Here is a 25,513-nt window from a genome sequence, read left to right as displayed (position 1 = left end):
ACCTCCACTAGCTTTGATGCTTCCTAAGACCCACTTGACTTTGCACTCCAGGATGTCTGGCTCTAGATGAGTGATCACACCATCAAGATTATCTGGGTATGAAGATCTTTTTTGTATAGTTCTGTGTATTCTTGCCTCCTCTTCTTAATATCTTCTGCTTCTGTTAGATCCATAACATTTCTGTCCTTTATTGTGCCCATCTTTGCATGAAATGTTCCCTTGGTATCTCTAATTTTCTTGAAGAGATCTGTAGTCTTTCCCATTCTTTTGTTTCCCTCTATTTCTTTGCATTGATCACTTAGGGAGGCTTTCGAATCTCTCCTTGCTATTCTTTGAAACTCTGCATTCAAATGGATGTATCTTTCCTTTTCTTCTTTACCTTTCACTTCTCTTCTTTTCTCAGCTATCTGTAAGGCTCCTCAGACAACCATTTTGCCTTTTTGCATTTCTTTTTCTTGGGGGTGGTCTTGATCACTGCCTCCTGTACAATGTCATGAACCTGCATCCATAGTTCTTCAGGCACTCTGTCTATCAGATCTAATCCCTTGAACCTATTTCTCACTTCCACTGTATAATCGTAAGGGATTTGATTTAGGTCACACCTGAATGGTCTAGTAGTTTTCCCCACTTTCTTCAATTTAAGTCTAAATTTGGCAATAAGGAGTTCATGATCTGAGCCACAGTCAGCTCCTGGTGTTGTTTTTGCTGACTGTGTAGAGCTGCAAAGAATATAATCAATCTGATTTCAGTATTGACCATTTGGTGATGTCCATGTATAGAGTCTTCTCTTGTGTTGTTGGAAGAGGGTGTTTACTGACTCTCCCAGGTAAAATTTTTACATGTCAACTGAAATCAAGGTAGACAGGCCCAACAAATAAGTGTATTTATGGGGTAATGGGTCAGATTACTTCTAGAAATTTTAAGTGTATAACAGTGAGTAGGACTGAAGAAATCTCTGCCTTCATGGAGCTCACATTCTAGCAAGGATGACAGATGTTAGGCTCACAGCTACCCCATAGTCCCATGGTTTTGGCAGGGGCTTTCCTGGTGGTCCAGAGGCTAAGCCTTCATGCTTCCACTGCAGGGCATGCAGGTTTGACCCCTCAGAAGTTCTGCATGCCATGAGATGCAGTCAAGGAAAAAAATTTAAAAAGAAAAAAATATATAATTTTGGTAAATGCAATGAAAGAATGACAGAGCTGTAAGAGCCTGTGGCAGGAGGACCTGGCATAGTCTATAGGGCGTCAAGCCAGTGAAAGAACTTCTAAAGCAGGCGGCTGGGGAACCTGTGCTGGAGAATCTAAAATACTCTGTCCTATCTCTTGTCAAAACTTGGTGTGAGGGGAGCTACCTCTATATGTGGTTTCTCAACCTTGGCACAGCTGACATCTTGGACTAGAATACTCTTTGGGGGCACTTTCCAGGGGCACTGTGGGAAAGGCTTAGCACCATTCCCGGCCTCTACCCACTAGATGCCAGCAGGCCCCACAGTTGTGACAACCACAAATATCTCAGCATCACCAAATGTCCCTTACTGGAGGGTGGGGATAGAGGCCTAAATCCGCCCCTCCTTCCTCCCCCAGTTGAACCACTGTTGCACATAAAACTTTTTTTTTTTTTTTTTTTTTTTGACGTCTTTACTTATGATTAGTCTAAGTCAATACCAGGAACTTAATTTACTCATTCAGTAAACAAGTTATCTGTTGAGTGCTTATTAGGTGCAGGCATTGTGATAGGTAGTGGGGGGCGGGGGACACAGTCATGATCCAAGCCTATATTTTCTTGAAGCTGTATTCTAGTGGGGAGAAATGGACAATTTTAAAACATGTAACACTTCAGAAGAAGGGGATAGGTTGATAGTAGAAGTCCTTTCTGATAAGATGACATCTGTACTTGAAAGAAGTCTTAAAAGAAGCCGGGGAGGGGGGCAACCCCAGAAGCAAGAGGCAGTGCCCCTGAAGGGCTGTAGTTGACCTCGCCTTTCTGTCTTCAGGTCTAACCAAGCCGCTTGTGTTTCAGAGGGGCCTCCGCAGAAGGGCAGCTGAACGGATTCCAGAGCAGCCTTAACTCTGCAGCCTTTGTGCCCATCACCAGCTCCACAGGTTAGTCTGGGCAGGGCATTGGGGAGGGACTGGGCCCACCCTTCTCTCCTCTGCCTCTGAGGAGAGCTCCAGTTCAGAGAACGAAGCCTCCCAGGCTTCTGAAGCGTTGGCAAATGGGCATGTAGTCGCTGTCTTCTTTCAGATGATACATTTTAGGATAAAGTGGTTTTTCTGAGCTTAGTTTGGGGTAGGTGAAATTTCCCAGTCTGGCAGAGTGTTATCAGATTTGTAGCATTTAGTAAAAACTGCCTGTATTTGAAAAAACTTGCCAGTGTTTTACCATTTATATGGTGTTTCCACACATAGTATTAGCATCTTACGTTAAATCCTCACCGCAGCCCTGTGAGGTGTACCCTGTCCCCTCCATGTGAGCAAACAGAGGCTCAGGAAGTGGAGAGCCTGTGGGAGCTGACCCGTGGGTGCAGATCCGGAGCTGCTCTCCACTGCTTAGAAAGTGGAGAGCCTGTGGGAGCTGACCCGTGGGTGCAGATCTGGAGCTGCGGTCCGGGCTGTGTCCTGCCTGCTAACACCACGGTCTTGCCAGGTAGTAGCTGAGGGCCTCAAGCCTCTCAACGTATGAGGCAGCACTGGCCCGGGGATAGTTTCCTGTGAGTAGCAGTTCCTGCACTCATAAGTAGTCAGAAAATTGAAAGGAAATCCACTATTCGATTCAACAAGTATTTATTTTTGAACACCTCCTGTGAAGAAAGTAGCATGCTGGGCAGTGAGACACATGAAGAGTGAACTAGGCCTTCCCTGCGGTCAAGAAGCTTAGAGGCTCAGGGAGAGAGAGGTTGACGGGATGTGGATGTGGGAGGGAGTGCCAGGCACTGGGGACACAGGGAATAATAGAAGACAGTGTTGCTGTGTGTCAGGCACACCTCTGGATGCTTCACATGCCATAATTCATCTGTTCACAAAGCACACGTGCCATATGGGGGCTGTATTCCCTGTTTTACAACTGAAGAAATACAGGCACAGACGGATTATGAACCATAATCCAAATTGCCACAGTTGGTCAGTGGTGGAGCAGTATTTGAACCCAAGCAACTTGGCCCAGGCTCTTTAGGGATAGAAGAGGGCTTCCTAGAGGAAGACACGTCTAAACTGGGGTCTGACTCTGACAGATCAGCCGGGAGCGGGGAGGCCTGGGGTGGAAGGAGGTCCAGGAAGAGAGACCAGTGTGGGCAAAGGCCAGTGAGGGAAGGGGGCTGGTGGTGAAATGGTGTTGTGTTCTGGGAGCCCCCCTGTATCAGTGTGGCTGGGAACTAGGGCCTCTGAGCAGAGGGCTTAAGGGCAGGGTGCAAGAGTGTGTGTGTGTGATACAATGCACCTTAAAATGATGACAAGATTGTTAAGGAATCTGGTTCGTTTGCCTGTATCATGGGGATAATTATTAATACATATACCTCATAGGCTTACTGTATATAGAGAAAGGCTCTGTAACTGCACCCAAGTCAGATAATAATATGAAAGAGTATAGATTTTGTTTTCCACTTAAACTCTTCAAACCTAAATTCAAGAAATAGTTGATGGGTATATAACTACCCCTCCCCTTTCCCCCTAAAAAGAACTCCTAGAACATGATAGTTATTTTTAAGGAGGTTAAATTTTCACCTGGAACTCTTATGGCCTGAGTAGTGGGAGGTGAAAAGAACCATGGCCTACCTGGAATGATTTCCATGAGATAGAGCTCTTAGAGCCTCGGCAGCTCTTCAGATTTGCTGAGGCTGGAGAGGTTTACAAAGCTTAGGAGATCCAAGAAACCTGCCTATTTCATTTGCATGTCTCCTTGATACATTAAGTATGAAACTGAACTCTTTGCACGCACTCTGGCCGAGGAAGTTGGAAATTTGAGTGACCAGGCAGGTCACACTTCCAGCATCTTGATCATGAAGTAGTGTTGACTGACTGTTGACGGTACTTAGAAGTTTCTGTAACAGTTGTACTGAATTTGGTATCGCTGTAAAACCACAGGACAAGGGGAAGTTGCACTCCTGGTTCTCCTAAGCTTCTCTTATCTATGAATACGTCTCTCCATGCTTCTAACTGAAGATGAGCGCGTTGTCTTCCCGCTTTCTTTACACGGGATTCTGCGGACTGCTTTTGTCTCCAAATGACTCTGGGCCTCCAAAGTCCTTTGAATTTGTTCTCTTCCATGACTCGCTTGGGGTTCTTGATCCTTAGAGAAATGCGGATGAATGTGCGGTAACTAAGGTTCAGGCATCTTCCAGACTTCCCAATAAATGTTTTACCTTAGCAATATAATAATAACTAAATAACTACCTGGCACTTCAGTGTTTCACCCACAAATTATCTGTTTTTCTGTGTTACACATAGATTTAAAGGCATTATTCTGGGGGTTCAGAAGCACATCCTATAAAAAGGAGGAGGTTAGGCTGCTATTAAAAGCATTTTTCTTTAAACCCACAAGAAGGGAGAACAAGTCAGAAGGTTTGCACATCTCTTTGAGAGTTGGGAAGTTTTCCTGTACAGGGTTCACTAAACTGCCTGAGAAAGGTGTTTTAGCTCCTGTCTGGTCCAGTTAACTCAGTGATTGAGTCCATGAATGTAGCAGAAGTCTGCTTCCTGACCTCTTGCCCCCCTCCCCAAGTCTAGCCAACCAGGCCTTTAAGCTGTGAGACCCTGCTCGTCAGGCCGTCTGAACAAGATACAGTTCATCCCAGGGTGCTGTTGAAAAACCACTCAAAAGTCCTTTCCCACTGACGGTGGCATAGTGACATTCTTTTTGTTATGAACTTTAAATGAGGTAGTGAACGGGAACGCTCTTAGCAGAGTGCCTGGAATGCACCGTGAATGTTACTTTTCCTTGACTTCCCTACCTCCAGCTATATTCTGTGTGTGCTATAGAAGGGAAGGTGTAGAGTCAGCAGATTTGGAAATTTGAGAAGGAAGCCGGAATGAGGGCCTTTGGCTTAAAGCCAAAGCCACTGGCCCTCCTCCTTTGTAAGCATGGTGTTCTTCTTGAGTTCCGAAGTGGTAACGGTGAACGAAAATAGCAGAGCGCGGCAGATTAGATAACTGGCATTTCTCTCGTGCTGATTTGATGGTGTAAACCACCATTGTTGTAGGGCCTGAAGCCACACCAGCTGCCCTCATCCCTGTCCCTCTGCTTCCTCCTAAGCTTTTCCTGTCCTGGAGCCCAGCCTCCATATACACTCCCCCAGGCTTTTTTTTTTTTTAAAGCTATTGTAGATCTACAGTCAGAGAAAGGGACCTTACCTGGCCTTTCGAACACCAGTGTGGGTTTCATTTACAAGTAGTGAGAAGCAGTGTCCTCTGCTAAGCTTTGGCCATGTGGGCCCTGGTAAAATTCTGTGCTGCTTTGTGCTTTTCGCATGGGGACATGGCAGCAGCACCTCAGTGGGCCTCTGCCCGCCTGCTTTGTTGTCTCTGGGACAACAAGGGAAAGGAACTTATTTCAATACAAAGTAAAGCCAGTGGAAGTCAAACCCTAAGGATCTAGAAATCACTTTGACTTTCAAATGAAATTATTTGCCTGGCCGCTCTTGGCAGGATGACCTATTTTTCACTCTCAGATTCTTATTCTTTTCACATGCATGGTACAGTTGTTGGAGATCCAGGGTGGCTTTGGAATATAATAAATTAGTAAAAATAAACAAACCCTTGAGATTCTTGCCCTAGTGTCTTATACACTTCACTGCTCCCAAAACGTTGTTCTCTCCCCAGAGCCAGAGGGACAAGAATTTGGGTTTATTACCCACTCTTAACATGGTTAGAAAGCAAGAGAGAGAGGATAGATTCGATGTTTGGCAGGAAATGGGGCTCCAGCATCAGGGTGAACAATGATCCCCTAAAGCCTAGTTTTAGATTTGACCTCTTGTCCTTTCAGCCAAGATTAAATAAAGTGTTAAGTGGGGGTTTTTCTTACATTTTTCAGGATCTTTGGAAGCTCCCCAGGTTATTTTCGCCAGATCCAAACCCTTGCCCACACAATCTGGAGCCCTTGCTACAGTTATAGGACACAGAAAACCAAAGTCGGTGAAGTCAGGGCCAATTTAAGGTAACAGTAAGAAATAAGAGCTTATTTTTTTTTTAATTATAACTTGCTGACTTTATGCCACAGCAAGAGTATTAATAGCTATCAAGAGAAGTGATAGTTTCTCAAAATGACAAGGAAATTGGCATTTTATAAAAACCGAAGCTCAGAAGGACTCTCCAAAATTGTGGGTCCAAGTTAAGCTACCGCTATCTTGCGTCTGTGTTGACCTACCAGTAGGTGGCGCTGTGGCAGTAAGAAATCTCCTTAACTCTTATGGAGGCTTTTGGTTAAAAGTATGGGGACGTTAAGGCCAATCAAAGAAGAAACTAAAACCGTAATTGAGTTATTCACAAATAAAATGTAACAGGATATGTTGAAAAGCATGATATTTGAAGACCAAATTGCAGTAGCATCTAAAGAAGATGAATATTTATTATTAAAGAAGACTTTTAGACTACAGTTGAGTAATTTGTGAATTGGACTTTGAGATAATAGGAGATAGGCAAAGAAAAAAAATTATTTTTTAATTTTTTGGCGAGATTGATTAATTATGCTTCTTTCTGAGTTAAGATAAACATATACTATAACTGGAAGAAAAACAAAACTATAACTCCATCCTACCACTTGTCCCAAAAAAAGCTCCTTCATTGAAGGAATGCCCTGACTTGATCTTGTGAGGTTATACCCACACTTCACCAGTGCTACCCGCCCCCAGTATTTTGTTCCCCGCTCTCACTTCCAGAAAATTCTATGAAACCACAAAATTTTGATGATTCCTTTCCTCTTTGCTCTACCCTACACACTAAAGCATTAATGGCACACCTGCTATGAGCTTAATACTCCTCTTACCTCTAGTGGAATATTTATAAACTTATTTGAGAAGCATTATTCATCAAACTACCCCAGGAGAGGCAAAGGAGGGAGGAAAATTATTTACCCACCACAGGATTCATTTACATTGGATCAGAAAGCTTCAAATATCTTTCCCCAGCCCATCTCAACTCTTTCCAAAAAGGAATGAGAAGAGAGGACGGAACACCAAATCCACGGCTTGGTCATCTACCAAAATGTACCAGAGAAACCGAAACCAACCAGAGTGCTATTGGTAATGCTTACCAGTGTCCTGCAGTTCTGATACTAAACAGCCTATCCAGTGAGGAGCAACGCATAAAATATAGAAAACTAAAGCGAGAAGGTCAATATTTCCTTCAGGAGACTGGCAGCCAGGAGAATGAATGTGACATCAAGCTCCAAACCAAACCAGCGGCCTGCCAAGAAGTACTAATGTCCCTCCGTTTCCAGGACTGTGAGACTTGGACTTGCCTCGGTTGTAATATCACTTTCCTTGAACCTATTTCATTAGTAGCCCTTACAGTCCACCCAGAAGATACACTGGCAACATAGGCTCATCAGCAAAGAAGCCCCGGGAAAGAGCTTGTCTCTCAACACTTAAATCTCCATTGGAGACACAGATCCCGCTGAGCCTGAGCTGTACCTAAGCTAGGGGTGGGAGGTGGGGGTGAGACCACACGCCAAGTGTGTATGGGCCCAGAAGACAGTGGGTGCAGTATAACTGCGGGGAGGCCCCGGGGGCAGGCCCGCCAGCCCAGCAGATGGCAGTGGGCTGCCTCTCCTTGAGCAGAGGAGTTAGGTAGTTTACAAAGTAAGGAGGCAGAACCCCAGGAGTCCACAGCCCATCACCCAGACGTGTGCTTTATTCCCATTTAAATGCAGTGTAGACAGAATCACTGCTTGGGCAGAGGTCCCTTTAGCCACAGTCATGAAGGAAGATCATCACCAGCTCTCCATATATGAGTTTAGAGAGGCAGTCAAGTTAAATTCAAGGATTTTGATACGTGTTTGCATAGCATGTTATATAAGACTGAAAAAATACCAGTTCTTATCAAAAAATGAGAAAGATGTGCTGAAGGATACTGGGGACTCAAGACAGTTTAAGATCCTCAAATGCTGCCCCAGGCAAGTGGCATATTTAAAAACATGCACTGTTCTGTGTCTTCGTAGAGTCTTTATTGTCAACTTGCATCCATTCATCTCAGAGTCAATTATGTCAACTCTATTTTCTTGATGCTTTGGCATTTGGGGACCTTACAGACTGCCCCTGCCAGGCAAGCTAGTGCCTAAAGATAATGACAACTTGCCCACATATGTGCCTTTCATATACAAACCAGCCAATCCCAAGTTTATATCCCCGACTACCTCCTTATCTAATTCTTCCATGGCAAGTCAAAATTTCCCTTGCCCTAAGTCACTCTGGGACCAGGGACCAAGCAAGTAGATACCACCCCTATAGCCCAAAGCCCTCCAGAATTATTTAAACTAGCCCATTTTAAGCTGTTTACCCTGCCCCGCCTCACCTTTCCCAAGGAAACTCCAAATAAGGCTCTGGCCTAGCCTTTCCCCTCACCTCTGTCTTCTGAGTACACTGACGTTTGCCCCTGGATGGCGGACATGACCCCCTGTCTGGGACCTACGACCAAAATCAACTTCGTCCTGCCAGGCCTTGTTCATACCCGCCCCTTAACCGTGCTGACTTCAGCGCACCATACCCAACATGTACTTTCTTAGAACAGACATCAATAGGAAGAATAGCTTTGATTTGTTGTACAAGGAACCAGGAAAAAATCTGAATCAATTAGGTTTGTATCACCCAGTTCTAAGCAACTGGTCTTAGTACTTCATTACAGGCTGTATTGCACAAGTGATGTTTGAACAGTAGGTGTTTTCTAGTCTCAATCTGGCTGCAGCCACACAAGAAGGATGTGGGTCCCTCTACATGGCAACATCGCCTGGCTGCCAGCCATTGAAATTTCATGCTTTCCTGTCCCGAGGCCTCTTTCATTTCATGTAGTAACTCTTTCTACATTCAGCAACAAAACTCAGGCATAGCTGAACAACCTGGGTGGAAATAGGGGGTAGGAAACAGCCCGTCTTTCAGTTTAAGGGGAAATGGTGGGGGGGTGCTTCTAAGAACCCACCCAAAGGGGGTTCATTTGCCTTAAAGAAAATCAGGGAACTCTGCTTCTGAAAGGGATTAAGAAATGGACTACTGAGATAACATCTGAAAATGGATATTGTCTCTTGCTGAGCTGGCAAAGTCCCAAGAGAGGAGCGATGATTCTTCAATTGTTAACAATTACTACTTTGTTATAAACAGAGGAGGGAAGTGCGGTGGCTCCTTTCTCAACTTACATTTGTATTAAGGAAGCACAATCACCTTCTGGAAAAAATTTGCCTGGCACCCTGGACTGTTAGAGCTCTACCTACCACTGCATCTTGTAGCAGGTTTGTGCTGTCCTGTGTGGTATCCATTCACTTTGGGTGGAAAAAGATCCTGTTTATTCTTGCAGTCCTGAATTGGGCAGGCAACCAGCATAAAGTTACCTTACCCTGGGAGCCTTTATACTTTATCGCTATAAGTCATCAATCTATACTCCGTGGTTATTCCTCCAGTGAACCCACACACCATGCTTCTGGATTCAATGAGATGCTTGTTATAGGCACATACCTTTGCTCTGCCATCCTTTTATCCTTAGGACATAATTGCTCCTAAATGTTCTAAAGAAAGAAAACGGCATGCTAAGCCATGCCTGTCTTTGGAAAAAGCAAGTTTTGCCCGTGGAAATATTTACAGCTCTGCTTGCCCTACCTGTAGAATTTGAACTGGGTCCCAAAGAGTGTGTAGGTAGGTAACGCAAGGTGTGGAGAATGGTGAGTTGAACTATATTGCCCTGTGGGCATGATTCACATTTATATTTATTCTGTATTCTTTCAAGTTAGGATTATAAGGCAAAAGACTCAGATTCTCTTAAGTCCCCAGAATGAAGATCATCACTAGTAAAGCAATGGTCTCTTACAGTTCTCTGATCGCACCTTTTGGACATGCAATATGTCCATTTGGGGCTTCTGTAAGTATCAGCGAGCCCTCTTCTCTTGAAACCTATACCCAGGTTAACTGGTTATGTGATACCAAAGGGGAGCAGCTTGAATGTGTGGAATGTCCCTTCAGCTTCATCAAGAAAACATAGCATGTGTCCCCAGTATAAAATGGGGATATACCTGAGAAATCCAACCTGGTTGTCAGGGTGTGAAGGAGAAAGTCAGCTGGGTAGAAGCTGCTGTTTCAGTGTTGCCTGTTTGTTGGTGGCTTCTGTTGTTGGGCAGAAGAATCACTTTTTTCTTTTTTTGGATCAGTTGGATTAAAAAGTGACTTTCCTCCCTGCCATTCACTTCTGGTTTGCTTCCCAGGGAAATTAAGATATGTGACAAGACATTTGATGAGTTATTTTTTAATTTTTTATGGCTGAGCTTCAAGTCTTAGTAAATAATGAATCATTCATAGTTAATCTGCAGACATTAAAATATGCAATTTCTAGAAATGTGACTTCTCTCAGGCCTTGTATTTTCTATTTACTCATCCTTTCTACTGTTCTCCACTGCAAATCGCCATTATTCCTGGTACCTATCCTTATCCTCCTCTTTTCATGCCGAGGATTTAGGTTGTCTACAATAGCCTTTGATTATCGAGGTGAGAGAGGCCCTCAGTTTACCTCTGGTACAGAAAGTTATTCAGAGAAGGAAATGGCAACCCACTCCAGTGTTCTTGCCTGGAGAATCCCAGGGACTGTGGAGCCTGGTGGGCTGCTGTGTATGGGGTCGCACAGAGTCAGACACAACTGAAGTGACTTAGCAGCAGCAGAAAGTTATTGTACATAAGCTCAGGGGAGAGACAGTCTCAAAAGTCAGACCTCATGAAAACCTGTAGCCTTATCTGGGACAGTTAGCAGCTATGGTGGCTAAATGATGAGTCTGTTAGGCCATCCCTATGACCAGGTCATCTATTGTCTCCTCAGCAACTAGCTTTCATTGTTCTCGGGTGAACAGCTCGTGACCCTTACTTGTGGCTCGACCTCTCTGTGTGATTCTTTCTCTCCCCACTTGCTGCGTTCAGCTTTAAAAGACAGAATCAGAATATTTTCCATTCACTCATCTAGCAAAGTGTCACTGGTGTGCAGAACTAAAGTTAGGTAGCTGCTGCCTTTCAGATGTCAGGCTGCTTCTAGTGTTAGCCTGATTATGTGATTAAAAAGTTTCCAGTCTGCACGGCTGGCAATTTTCGTCAGCTGAGATTGTAGCTAGGCAGATACAGCATAGACGTCTCATCTCTAGCAGAGTCTTAAAAAATATAATACCATGTGCAATAAAATAATAAAATATAAAGAGAAAATCAAGGCCAAGAAGTATATATTTCAAATTTTTCAAATATCAGACCAAGTAAAATTACTATAACTGAGGCTGAATCTGGTTCTGAATCTCCTAACAACCAGGACAAAATGGGAAGTGTGATGAATAAAAGTATATAATTCTCATTACCAAAAAGGGAGAAATACCCTGGGGGGAAATTAAGCTTCTTCCTAGCTCTTACTCCAAAACCTGTGTTTTCCTACTTTACACGGAGGACACTGAGCACCCCTGAATGAATGATAGTGCCCTCAGCACCCTAACACAACAGAAGTAGGTCACACTGCTTGGCGTGACCAACAACGAAGGCAAAGTATTTCAGTGCATGTCAACGAAGACAGTTTTGTGAAGGACAGAACTAATATAATCTAAGTTTCTTTGTGGTCCGACAAAGTCCAAGTGTAAAGGATTGGTTATTTAGAGGACTGGATGGATAGCATATGCCACAGACAATCTGAAAATACAACTTCTTACAATATTGATTGCTTAGTAAGAGCTGGTTGTACTCTTAGGCTAAAGTCCAGACACCTGGTCTTCCACATTGCTGGCTGAAGATGCCTCTGTATGCTTTGGAAAACAGGTGGCGCAGGTAACATTTTGTGAGCACTGTGGAGGCTAAGTGATATTCTCACCCCATCATACGGCATATTTCTTCTCTGTGCCTTTATTTGTATGTAGTTCCCTCTGCTTGTGCACCATCCACCTCCTCTTGCCCTTTTGCATGCCCGATCTGATTTAGATGCTTTCTGACTATGCTTGAGTGGAACCCTGTGATTACCTCTAGTAGAATATGACACTTGCAACATTCTAATATCCTCAGGGATCACTTGACTGGTTCCCCCATTGGACTATAATTCCCTGGAAGGCAAGGATCAGCTGTGATTTGATGCTGAAACCCCAAGGCTTAGCACAATGACCAGCCAGCAGTAGGGACTTAAAAAATTCAGATTGAATAGATGAATGAGTGGAATTTCATGTTTCTGTCTGTGTGTATTCTTTTGCCAACATCTGGAGTACCTATTCACCTGTACAAATGTTTCTTATCCTTTAAGGATCCAGTTAAGTTTTTTCCCCTCCAATAATGCTTATTCATGTAATTAAATTTATCTTGCCATTTTTAAAAATCCCTAGAGCACTTATATTTTATACCACGAAGTTCAATGCTTCAAGTACTTTGTCATCTTTTTTCATTACTTACTTCTGGAGCAAATTGCCTCTTTCAGTAGGACCAGAAATCCTTGAGGGCAGGATTATGTTCTGTAAATTTCTTAAACTTCTAGCAATATCCAAAATGCATTACCTTGTAGTATCAGCCCTTAAGAAAAAAAAATACTTAACACACATAAAATTCTTCTGGAAAATAGTTTATGCCCTTTATCCTCCTCACTTTAAAGTAAAATGCCTAAAAAAAAAAATAAAGTAAAATGCCTAATCTCAGAAGATTACAATGAAAATTTTATAAATAAAGCATTTTACTATTAAATAGTCTTCAAAACTAAAATCACCTACCTTATAAATTACCTAGTGTTTTAACCTATTTCTTGCAGTATTTTAAAACTACTTCCTACAAAATAATGACTAATCATTACTTTTCAGATAACAACCTCATACACATTCATAACGTTGCCATTTCAATTACAGTGCAGAATTCAGGATAAAGATGTTCTGTTTTAGACACATCAAGGATCTTTTTATAACAATTAAAATGAGGTATAGTTTTTCAAAAATATTATCCTTCAGCTTTTTTTCCTTCTGTACTAACTAATTGGAGCTCTTTAACTTTATCACATAGATCAGGTTTTGCTTCTCAACACTGAAGTGTCTTTTTTATTCTCTTCTGGACTCTCCATGAATTCTTTTTTTTTTTTAATTTGGCTGCTCTGGGTCTTCTTTGGTGCATGAGCTGGGTACTCTGTAGTTGCAGTGTGCAGGCTCATTGCAGTAGCTTTCTCTCGTTGCAAAGCACATGCTCTAGAGCATGCGGACTCAGCAGTTGTGGTGCATGAGCTCAGTTGCCCCACATCATGTGGGATCTTCCAGACCAGGATCGAACCCATGTTTCTTGCATTGGTAGGTGAATTCTTAACCACTGGACCACCAGGGAAGTTCTCCATGAATTCTTTAGGCTCCTCTTAAATTGTATAATACCTGACATTGGATACTATAATACTAGTGCTCTGCTTAGTATTGATTATATTTTAAAATTTGTCATTATGGTTCTCAAGTCATATGTTACAGTTTTTATTTATATTTATATAGTATTCTCAAAACCAAAACTTAAAGTTCTCTCAGCCCTTATTACCTCTTACGTTCCCTGCTTCCTCTTCCTTCAAGTTCAGTGCCATATGCCAATATCACTGGCATCATCAACAATAATACCTAACTTTTGTAAGAATTCCAATGTAAACTGAAAAGAGCATAACTCTGAAGTTAGAGTGACCTTTCTGGGCTCTGCCACTTCCCACTTGGCAACCATGGGCTAAATCACATAACCTCTTTGAATCAGTTTTTTCATCTGTACTTTGAGCAAAAAAGCATCAACCTTAGGAATTCCCCGGTGGTCCACTGGTGAGGACTCCATGCTTCCACTGCATGGGGGACAGGTTCGATCCCTGGTTGGGGCACTAAGGACCCACATGCCCATGTGACCAAAAAAAAAAAAATCTATCTTGCAGGATTGATGGAAAGATTACAGATTGTGTCAACAACAAAAACTAATCAACATGATTTATAAAGGAGCAAAGGACTGGAAATAGGCATTTCTCCAAGGGAGATATGCAAAGGGCCAATAAGCACATGAAAATATGCTCAACATCACTAATCATAAAGGAAATACAAAGCAAAATCATAATGAGATATTACCTTATACTCATTAGGATGGCAACTATTTACAAAAATATATATAGAAAATAACTAGTTTTGGCAAGGAAATTAGAGAAATGGAAATCTTGTGTATACCATTGGTGAGAATGTAAAATGGTGCAGCCTCATATGGTGCTTCCTTAAAAAATTAAAAACAGAATGACCGTATAATTCAGCAGTTTTACTTTTGTGTATATACCCAAAAGAACTGAAGGCAGAGTCTTGAACATGTGTTTGTATGCCCATATTCATAGCAGCATTATTCCCAATAGCTACAGGGTAGAAACAACCCAGGTGTCTATCAATGGATCACAGATAAACAAAATGTAGTTATACATATACAATGAAATGTTATTATTTAAGGCTTAAGAAGGAAAGAATTTCTGCATTGCAGCGTGAATGAACCTTGAGGACATTATGCTGAGTTAATTAAGCCAGTCAGAAAATGACAAATACTGTATCATTCCACTTATGTGTGAGACCTAGAGTTGTCAAATTCACAGAGACAGAAAGTATGGTTGCCAGCTTTTTTCTGGTGATTAGTGATGTTCCACATTTTCTCAGATAGCTATTGTCCATTTGTATATATCCTTTGGAAAAAGTGTTTATTCAGAAAACCCTGAAGACTCCACCAGAAAATTATTAGAGCTAATTAATGAATATAGTAAAGTTGCAGAATATAAAATCAACACACAGAAATCCCTTGCATTCCTATATACTAACAGTGAGAAAACAGAAAGAGAAATTAAGGAAACAATTCCATTCACCATTGCAACGAAAAGAATAAAATACTTAGGAATATATCTACCTAAAGAAACAAAAGACCTATATATAGAAAACTATAAAACACTGGCAAAAGAAATCAAAGAGGACACAAATAGATGGAGAAATATACCATGGTCATGGATTGGAAGAATCAATATAGTGAAAATGAGTATACTACCCAAAGCAATCTATAGATTCATTCAATGCAATCCCTATCAAGCTACCGATGGTATTTTTCACAGAACTAGATCAAATAATTTCACAATTTGTATGGAAATACAGAAAACCTCGAATAGCCAAAGCAATCTTGAGAAAGAAGAATGGAACTGGAGGAATCAACCTGCCTGACTTCAGGCTCTACTACAGAGCCACAGTCATCCAGACAGTATGGTACTGGCACAAAGACAGAAATATAGATCAATGGAACAAAATAGAAAGCCCAGAGATAAACCCACACACTTATGGTCACCTTATCTTCGACAAAGGAGGCAAGAATATACAACAGAGAAAAGACAATCTCTTTAACAAGTGGTGCTGGGAAAACTGGTCAACCACTTGTAAAAAAAATGAAACTAGAACACTTTCTAACACCATACACAAAAATAAACTCAAAATGGATTAAAGATCTAAACATTAAGACCAGAAACTATAAAACTCCTAGAGGAAGACATAGGCAAAACACTCTCTAACATAAATCACAGCAGGATCCTCTATGACCCACCTCCCAGAATATTGGAAATAAAAGCAAAAATAAACAAATGGGACCTAATTAAAATTAAAAGCTTTTGCACAACAAAGAAAACTATAAGCGAGGTGAAAAGACAGCCTTCAGAATGGGAGAAAATAATAGCAAATGAAGCAACTGACAAACAACTAATATACAAAATATACAAGCAACTCCTGCAGCTCAATTCCAGAAAAATAAACGACCCAATCAAAAAATGGGCCAAAGAACTAAACAGACATTTCTCCAAAGAAGACATGCAGATGGCTAACAAATACATGAAAAAATGCTCAACATCACTCAATATTAGAGAAATGCAAATCAAAACCACAATGAGGTACCATTTCACGCCAGTCAGAATGGCTGCTATCCAAAAGTCTACAAGCAATAAATGCTGGAGAGGGTGTGGAGAAAAGGGAACCCTCTTACACTGTTGGTGGGAATGCAAACTAGTACAGCCACTATGGAGAACAGTATGGAGATTCCTTAAAAAACTGGAAATAGAACTGCCATATGACCCAGCAAACCCACTGCTGGGCATACACACCAAGGAAATCAGAACTGAAAGAGACACGTGTACCCCAATGTTCATCGCAGCACTGTTTATAATAGCCAGGACATGAAAGCAACCTAGATGTCCATCAACAGATGAATGGCTAAGAAAGCTGTGGTATATACACACAGTGGAATATTACTCAGCCATTAAAAAGAATACATTTGAATCTGTTCTAATGAGGTGGATGAAACTGGAGCCTTTTATACAGAGTGAAGTAAGCCAGAAAACACCAATATAGTACACTAACGCATATATATGGAATTTAGAAAGATGGTAACGATAACCCTGTATGGGAGACAGCAAAAGAGACACAGATGTATAGAACAGTCTTTTGGACTCTGTGGGAGAGGGCAAGGGTGGGATGGTTTGGGAGAATGGCATTGAAACATGTATATCATCATATGTGAAACGGATCGCCAGTCCAGGTTCGATGCATGATACAGGGTGCTTGGGGCTGGTGCACTGGGATGACCCAGAGGGAGGGGATGGGGAGGGAGGTAGGAGGGGGTTCAGGATGGGGAACACATGTACACTCATGGCAGATTCAAGTCAATGTATAGCAAAACCAGTACAATATTGTAAAGTAATTAGCCTCCAAAAAATAAATAAATAAAATTTTTTAAAAGGTGTCTATTCAGATTATCTGCCCATTTTTAACTAGATTGTTTCATTTTACTGCTATTGAGTGGTATGAGGTTATATATATATATATATATATATATGTATATGAAAGTTTTGGATATTAACTGCTTATCAGATATATGACATACAAATATTTTCTCCCACTCCATAAGTTGCCTTCATTTTGTTGATTATTTCTTTTGCTGTGTGGAAGTTTTTTAGTTTAATGTAGTCTTACTTGTTTATTTTTGCTTTTGTTGCCTTTGGTGTCAAATCCAAAAAATCATCTCCAAGATTGATGTCACTTCATGGCAAATAGATGGGGAAAGGTGGAAATAGTGACAGAGTTTATTTTCTTGGGCTCCAAAATCACTGGGGACGATGACTGCAGCCATGAAATTAAAAGGTGCTTGCTATTTGGAAGGAAAGCTATGACAAATGTAGATCGTGTATTAAAAAGCAGAGACATCACTTTGCTGACTGAGGTCCGTATAATCAAAGCTATGGTTTTTCCAGTAGTCATGTATGGATGTGAGAGTTGGACCATAAAGGAGGCTGAGTGCCAAAGAATTGATGCTTTTGAACTGTGGTGCTGCAGAAGACTCTTGAGAGTCCCTTTGACAGCAAGGATATCAAACCACTCAATCCTTAAGGAAATCAACACTGAATAATCATTGAAAGGACTGATGTTGAAGCTGAAACTTCAATACTTTGGCCATCTGATGTGAAGAGCTGACTCACTGGAAAAGATTGTGATACTGGGAAATATTGAAGGCAGGAAGAGAAGGGAGCGACAGGAGGATGAAATGGTTGGATGGTATTACTGACTCAATGGACATGAGTTTGAGCTAACTCTGGGAGATAGTGAAGGACAGGGAAGCCTGGTGTGCTGTAGTCCATTGGGTTGCAAAGACTGCTTTGGGTAATATGAGCATTTTAACAGTATTAATTCTTTCAGTCCATGCACAGAATCTCTCTCCATTCATTTATGTCTTCTTCAGTTTCTTTCATCAACATGTTATAGCTTTCATTGTACAGGTCTTTCATCTTCTTGGCTTATTCCTACGTAGTTTATTCTTTTTGATGCAGTTATAAATTGGATTGTTTTCTTAATTTCTCTTTCTGTTGGTTCATTGTTAGTGTATAGTAATTCAGCTGATTTTTGTATGCTGATTTTGTATCCTTAAATTTTATGGAATTCATTTGTTCTAATAGTTTTTGGTGAAATCTTTGGGGTTCTCTATATACTTTATTTTTGGGGGCTCCAAAATCACTGCAGATGGTGATTGCAGCCATGAAATTAAAAGACGCTTACTCCTTGGAAGGAAAGTTATGACCAACCTAGATAGCATATTCAAAAGCAGAGACATTACTTTGCCAACAAAGGTCCGTCTAGTCAAGGCTATGGTTTTTCCAGTGGTCATGTATGGATGTGAGAGTTGGACTGTGAAGAAAGCTAAGCGCCGAAGAATTGATGCTTTTGAACTGTGGTGCTGGAGAAGACTCTTGCGAGTCCCTTGGACTGCAAGGAGATCCAACCAGTCCATTCTGAAGGAGATCAGCCCTGGGATTTCTTTGGAAGAAATGATGCTAAAGCTGAAACTCCAGTACTTTGGCCACCTCATGTGAAGAGATGACTCATTGGAAAAGACTCTGATGCTGGGAGGGATTGGGGGCAGGAGGAGAAGGGGACAACAGAGGATGAGATGGCTGGATGGCATCACCGACTTGATGGATGTGAGTCTGGGTGAACTCCGGGAGATGGTGTTGGACAGGGAGGCCTGGCATGCTGCGATTCATGGGGTCGCAAAGAGTTGGACACGACTGAGCGACTGAACTGACTGATATACAATATGTCATCTGCAAACTGTGATGGTTTCATTCTTGCTTTTTGATTTGGATGGCTTTTATTTTTTTCTTGTCTAACTCTTCTGGCAGGGATGGTATTGTATCACATAAAAGTGAACATCTTTGTCTTGTTCCTGATTTTAGAGGAAAAGCTGTCATTATTTTTTTGCTTTTCACTATTGAGTATGATATTAGTATGATATTAACATGGGCTTGGCATAGTAGTGTTAGTTGCTCAGTCATGTCCGGCTCTTTGCCATCCCATGGACTGTAGCCCACCAGGCTCCTCTGTCCATGGGGATTCTTCTGGCAAGAATACTGGAGTGGGTTGCCATTCCGTTCTCCAGAGGATCTTCCTGACCCAGGGATCAAACCCAGGTTTTCTACATTGCAGGCAGATTCTTTATCATCTGAGCTACAGGGAAGCCCAAGAATACTGGAGTGGGTAGCCTATCCCTTCTCCAGCAGATCTTCCCAACCCAGGAATCAAACTGGAGTCTCCTGCTACAGCCTTTATTATACTGAGGTATATTCCCTCTGTAGTCACTTTATTGAGAGTTTTTAAGTTGGATGGATGCTAGTTTTGCTAAATGCTTTTTCTGCATCAGTTGCAATGGTTGTATCATTTTTATCCTTCATTTTTTAAGTGTGATATAGACACTGATTTGTGAGTGTTAAACTATCCTTGCATTCCTGAAGTAAATTCCACTTGATCATGGTGTATGATCCTTTTTATATATTATTGGATTCTGTTTGCTAATATTTTGTTGAGGACCGTTTTTTCATCTGTTCGTCAGGCCTATGATTTTTGTTTTCTGTGGCATCCTTATGTGGCTTTGGTATTGAAGTATTGCTACCCTTGTAAAGTGAGTTTGGAAGTGTTCCTCTTCTGTTTTTTGGAAGAATTCTGAAGGATTGGTGTTCTTGTTTCATAGACTCAGTGAAGCTACCTGGTCCTGGACTTTTGTTTGTTGAGAGGTTTTTGATTATTGATCCAATCTCATTTTATGTTATGAGTATTTTACTCCACATTACAGAAAACTATAGAGTCTGTATACAGTGCACCTCGTAGTGTTTGGTACATGATAGGCTCTTGATAAATGGTAGTTCTTACTGTGGTGTCACCATTCAAGGCACGTGGCTTCATTATGATCCTTGAAGTCATATTACTGTTAAATAATATTTAAAAAGTTAGATTCCTTAGAAAGCAAACTCTTTAAGATGTACATTAGCGTGCAGGAAGTTTATTAAGGAGTGCTCTTGGGATCAGCACCTATAGAAGGGAAGGGAATGGAAAGAAGCAGGATTGGACAGTGGGAGAAAGTACACTGTGATGCAGTGACAAAGGAGGCCTCAGCTGGCCCCCAAGGATGCTATAGAACTGAAATGACCTTTCAGATTTGTGAGTCATGGTGGGGGGGCTAGGGCACAGTTTACATACTTCCTCTCTGCCAACCTGTCCTTGGATATGGGCTGCCTGGGACAAGAATGTAACCTTGAGTAATGGGGCCGTCGCTAGAAAGGGCTGAGGGTAGCAGTGGAGGTGGGGAATGTCTTTCATTCCTGCAGAGGAGGGGAGTGAACATGCATTACTATAGCAAAAATTTAGAAGTAAAACTCAGGTTTTAGTGCCTCCGAGTCCATTCAGGCTCATTTCTAGTCCTCTGTATTCATGAGTAAAATTCCCATGTTATATCTTTCACATTGTTAAAGCAATAACTAGGGAACTTTCCATTGATATAGCATTTCTTTTCAAATCCTTGGTGGTTAAGAACTAGTTATTTTCCTTTTTAAGTCCTACATGGACTGTTACTTTAATAAAATACATACACAAAAAAATTTACTGGATAAATAAGAAATTATATAACAGATATGCTCAAATTTATTATCAACAGATTCATCAGACGTAAAATTGCTGTGACAATTTGCTATAAAGGTTTTAACTGCCCACTTTCAATTTCTAAACTTATCTCATTGTAACCTAGTAACAAAGAGTTCTCAAAACTGGTACCAATCTGGGACTCCACTCTAAATAATTCTGGGTTACAGGATTCTTACAAATGATTGTTGCTACTGCTGCTGTTTAACCACTGAGTTGTATCCAACTTTTTGCAGTTCTGTGGACTGAAGCCCATCAGGCTCTTCTGTTCATGGGATTTCCTAAGCAAGAATACTGGAGTGGATTGCCATTTCCTTCTCCAGGGGCTTTTCCTGACCCAGGAGTTGAACCCGCATGTCCTGCTTGGCAGGCAGATTCTTTACCACTAAGCCATGCTGATGTCCTTCTAAATTGACATTGGCAATATATGGGTTAAGTGAGTGTTATTCTTCAATCTAGAGATCTGATCTTTTGCTATTCTTGAGGAATCCATAGTTCTCTTCAAGCCTGGCCTGAATCTAGGAACACCATCAGCATCACAGGTTTCAGGTATAAGTAGTTCTAAGGCCATTACCTACCCAAGGATCTAGCGGATGAAAGAAACAAAGACTGTTTCTTGTTTAACAAGGTAAGAGTCATCAGGCATCTTCTATTCCTGGAACTAGGAAAACTGACTCATCTCCTGTGACCCTCCTGGGACATTTGATGTAAGGGTAGGGAGGTAAGAGGACAGGGAAAGGAGGTCTGACAAACAGGGCATGTCCTTCAGGAAAGAAGTAGAAGTAAAACAAAGGGGTCGTGATACATTCAAAGGGTTTATAAAGCTTTCTTGTCTAATTTGGGGCGTATGACCCAAGTACAAGCCATGGTTATAACTTCAGTTGATCTGTGAATCCCCTGAAATTGTATACAGAATATCAGGTGTGCTGCGTTTGTGTCTTTTGGATAGTGTTCTCAGAATAACCCCAAAACTCATAATCATTGACTTAACTCCCTAGCTTGAAACATGGGTTAGATTTCCCCACGTGCAAGGATTCAAAGTCAAGTCACCAAACATTCTCACTTGGATCTACTGTACTGCTTTCTTAGTCCATCCACCCTTGCCATCTCTCTTCTTCCTCCTTTCCATTCTCACATCATTGTGAGCATTTCAAGATGCAAACTGTTTCTGACATACACATACACGTACTACATGAAGCCCTTCAAAAAAAAAAAAACAAAGCTTACCACTGTTCTTGGGATCAAAACAAAACAGGATAAAAAGTCTTACATGACCTGCCTACCTTCCATTCTTAGCCCCTACACCACCTTTCTCACATGCTTTCTCCTCACTAACCATCCTGGTCTTCTCTGAACTCCCCACACTTCCTCAGTCCACAGAGCCTTTGAGGATTCTGTTCCACCTGAATGTTCTTTCCTTACCCTCAGGTGAATTTCTTTTCTCTGGTCTCTCTGATTAGGGCATGTCCCCCTTTTACAGCAACTGTATAGCTTCTCCTTTGTAGCATTTGTTGCAGTTCCTTTGTGATCTCCTCTTAGTGTTTGTCTTTCTCACTAGACTCTGAGTTCCTTGGGGACAAGGACTGTGCTATTCACCCTTACATGCCCAGGGTTGAGCAGAGAAACTATAGAGAAAGCTTGCCATGGTGTTTATGAGTGGGTTAGCAATTTCTTCTTCACTTAACAGAGAAAATTAAGGTGTAAACACTAGGAAACAGCCAAGTTCACATAACTGACTGATGACAAATCTAGGCTTTGAGCTGAGATTTGACTTCTAAGCCCTTGCTCTTAACTACTGTAATCACAGTACAGCTGCTTTAAAAAGTGAGAGAGGTTATTAATGACCCCTGTCTCACTTAAAGAAAAGTTTATATGCTTCAGGAGGATATTATACTCATTAATATATATGCACCCAGTTCAGGAGTACTTACTTCAATATGTAAAGCAGATACTTAACAAATAGTACAATATTAAGGAACTTTAATACCCCACTTTTATCGATGAACAGATCATCCAGACTGAAAATCAGTAAGGTAATAGTGGTCTTAAATGATACAACAGACCAACTGGACTAAATAAATATGTACAGGACATTATATCAAAAACAGCAGAATATACATTCTTTTCAAGTGCGCATGGAGCATTCTCCAGGATAGGTCACACGCTGGGCCACAAAACAAGTCTCAGCAAATTTAAGAACACAGAAATTATATCAAGCATTTTTTTCTGACCACAGTGTTATAAAACAAGAAACCAATTGCAGAAAGAAAAATGGGAAAAGAACGAACATGGAGACAAAACAACATGCTACTAAAAAAACCAATGGGTCAATGAGGAAATCAAAGAAGAAATCAGAATTTACCTCAAGACAAATGAAACTGGAAACACAACACTCCAAAATCTATGGATACAGCAAAAGCAGTTCTAAGAGGGAAGTTTATAGTGATACAGACCTTCCTCAATAAATAAGAAAAATCTCAAATAAACAATCTAACCCACCACCTAAAGGAATTAGAAAAAGAAGAACAAGTCCCAAAGTCAGCAGAAGAAAGGAAATAATAAAGATCAGAAAGGAAATAAGTAAAATAGAGACCAAAAAAACAGAAGCAATGGAAAACAATGAAATCATGAACTGATTTTTAAAAAAGATAAATGAAACTGATACTCCATTAGCCAGGTTCACCAAGAAGAAAAGAGGATCCAAATAAAATAAGAAATGAGGAGAAATAACTGATACCACAGAGATACAAAAAATCATAAGAGAATACTATGAACAGTTATGTGGCAACAATTGGACAACTCAGAAGAAATGACAAGTTTCTAGAAACAAAGAACATGTCAAGACTGAATCAAGAAGAAATGGTCAGTTTGAACAGTTACTAGTAGTGGTATTGAACTTGTAATTAAAAAAAAAAAAACTCCTGGCAAATAAAAGTCTAGAACTGGATGACTTCACAATAAAATTCCACCAAACACATAAAGAAGAGCTAATACCTATTCTTCTTAAACAATTCCAAAAAATTGAAGAGGACAGACCATCCCCAAATTCATTCTACTAAGCCACATTACCTTGATACCAAAACCAGAGAAAGACATTTAAAAAAAGAAAAGAAAATTACAGGTCAATATCTTTGATGGATATAGATGCAAAAACCTCAACAAAATATTAACAAATCAAATCCAACAGTATATAAAAATGATCGTACAACATGATCAAGCTATATTTATTTCAGGCACACAAGGATGGTTCAACAGTTGCAAATCAATCAGTGTGATACAATTCTTGTCACTTCTGTTTATCATAGTATTGGAAATCCTAGCCACAGCAGTCAGACAAGAGAAAGAAAGAAAAGTCATCTAAATTTGACAGGGAAGGAGTAAAACTGTCACTATTTGCAGATGACATGCTTTTATATATAAACCCTAAAGTCTCCACCCAAAAAACTATTAGAACTAATATATGAATTCAGTAAAAATTGCAGGATATAAAATAATATACATAATTCTGTTTTTTTCTAATATACTAATAACTATTAGAAGGAGAAAAGTTTAAAAAATCCCATTTAAAATTGCATCAAAAAGAACAGAAATAAACTTAACCAAGGAAGTGAAAGACCTACTCTTAACACTATAAAACATTGATGAAGGAAATTGAAGGTGATACAAAGAGATGGAAAGATATCCATTGCTCTTGGGTTGGAAGAATTAATATTGTTAAAAGGCCATACTACTCACAGAAATCTACAGATTTAATGAAATCCCTAGCAAATTACCCATGACATTTTTCAAAGAACTAATAAACTAAATAATCCCTAAAATTTATATGGAGCCATAGAAGAGCCTGAATTGCTGAAGCAATCTTGAGAGAAAAGAACGAAGTTGGAGGTATTGTCCTTCCAGACTTCAGACTATACTTGCAAAGCCACAGTAATCAAAACAGCATGGTACTGGCACAAATCGATGGAACAGAATAGAGAGCCCAAAAATAAACCCATGCACCTATGGTCATTAATCTACAACCAAGGAGACAAGAATATACAGTGGAGAAAAGATTATCCCTTCAGTAAGTCCTGGGAAAACTGGACAAGTACATGTAAAACAGTGAGATTAGGATATTTCCTCACTATTCAAAAGTCAACTCAAAATTAAAGACCTAAATGTAAGACTGGAAACCATAGGACTCCTAGAAGAATACATAGGCAGAATACTGTTTGACATAAATCATGTAGTATTTTTTGGATCTGTTGTCCCCTAAGGATAAAGAAAGAAATGCACAAATAAACAAATGGAACCTAATTAAACTTAAAAGCTTTTGCATAGCAAAGGGAACCATTGACAAAATGAAAAGACAACTTAGTGAATAGGAGAAGATACTTGCAAATGTTATGACCAACAAGTGGTTAATATCCAAAATATATAAACAATCCATACAACCAAAAAGACAAATAGCCCAATTAAAAGAAAAAATGGGCAGAGGATTTGAATAAACATTTTTCCAAAGACATACAGATGGTCCACAGGCACATATAAAGATCTAAATATTGCTAATTATAAAGAAATACAAATAAAAATAACAAAGAGATATCACATCACACCTGTCAAAATGGGTGTCATCAAAGAGAACACTAATAATAAATGTTGGCGAGGATGAGGAGAAAAGGGAACCCCTCATACACTTGCTGGTGGGAATATAGTTTGCTGTAGCCACTATGGAAAACAGTATGGAGATGCCTCAAAATCTAAAAATAGAAATACCATATGATCCAGCAATTCTACTCCTGGGTATATATCCATAAAAACTGAAAACACTAATTGGAAAAGATACAAGCAGCCCACCGTTCATAGCAGCACTATTTAAAGTAGCCAAGATATG

General features: G+C 40.5%; 1 protein-coding gene across 11 annotated transcripts in view; it reads left to right on the top strand.

Moving 5' to 3' along the window:
* TTLL5 (tubulin tyrosine ligase like 5) overlaps nucleotides 1–25,513 on the top strand; it is a 316,526-nt gene that overhangs the window by 259,006 nt on the left and 32,007 nt on the right. For 10 of the 11 annotated variants that reach the window (XM_070378475.1, XM_070378469.1, XM_070378470.1 and 7 more), the window contains 2 exons: nucleotides 2,020–2,102; nucleotides 6,025–6,147. In XM_070378475.1, the coding sequence (XP_070234576.1) occupies nucleotides 2,020–2,102; nucleotides 6,025–6,146 (205 nt within the window). In that variant the 3' untranslated portion in view covers nucleotide 6,147. The remainder of the gene's footprint in view (nucleotides 1–2,019; nucleotides 2,103–6,024; nucleotides 6,148–25,513) is intronic. The other variant, XM_070378476.1, reaches the window with a different exon arrangement.

The sequence above is a fragment of the Bos mutus genome, chromosome 10, assembly GCF_027580195.1.
Source record: "Bos mutus isolate GX-2022 chromosome 10, NWIPB_WYAK_1.1, whole genome shotgun sequence".
Classification (NCBI taxonomy): domain Eukaryota; kingdom Metazoa; phylum Chordata; class Mammalia; order Artiodactyla; family Bovidae; genus Bos; species Bos mutus.
This window is presented reverse-complemented; position numbering and strand designations above follow the sequence as displayed.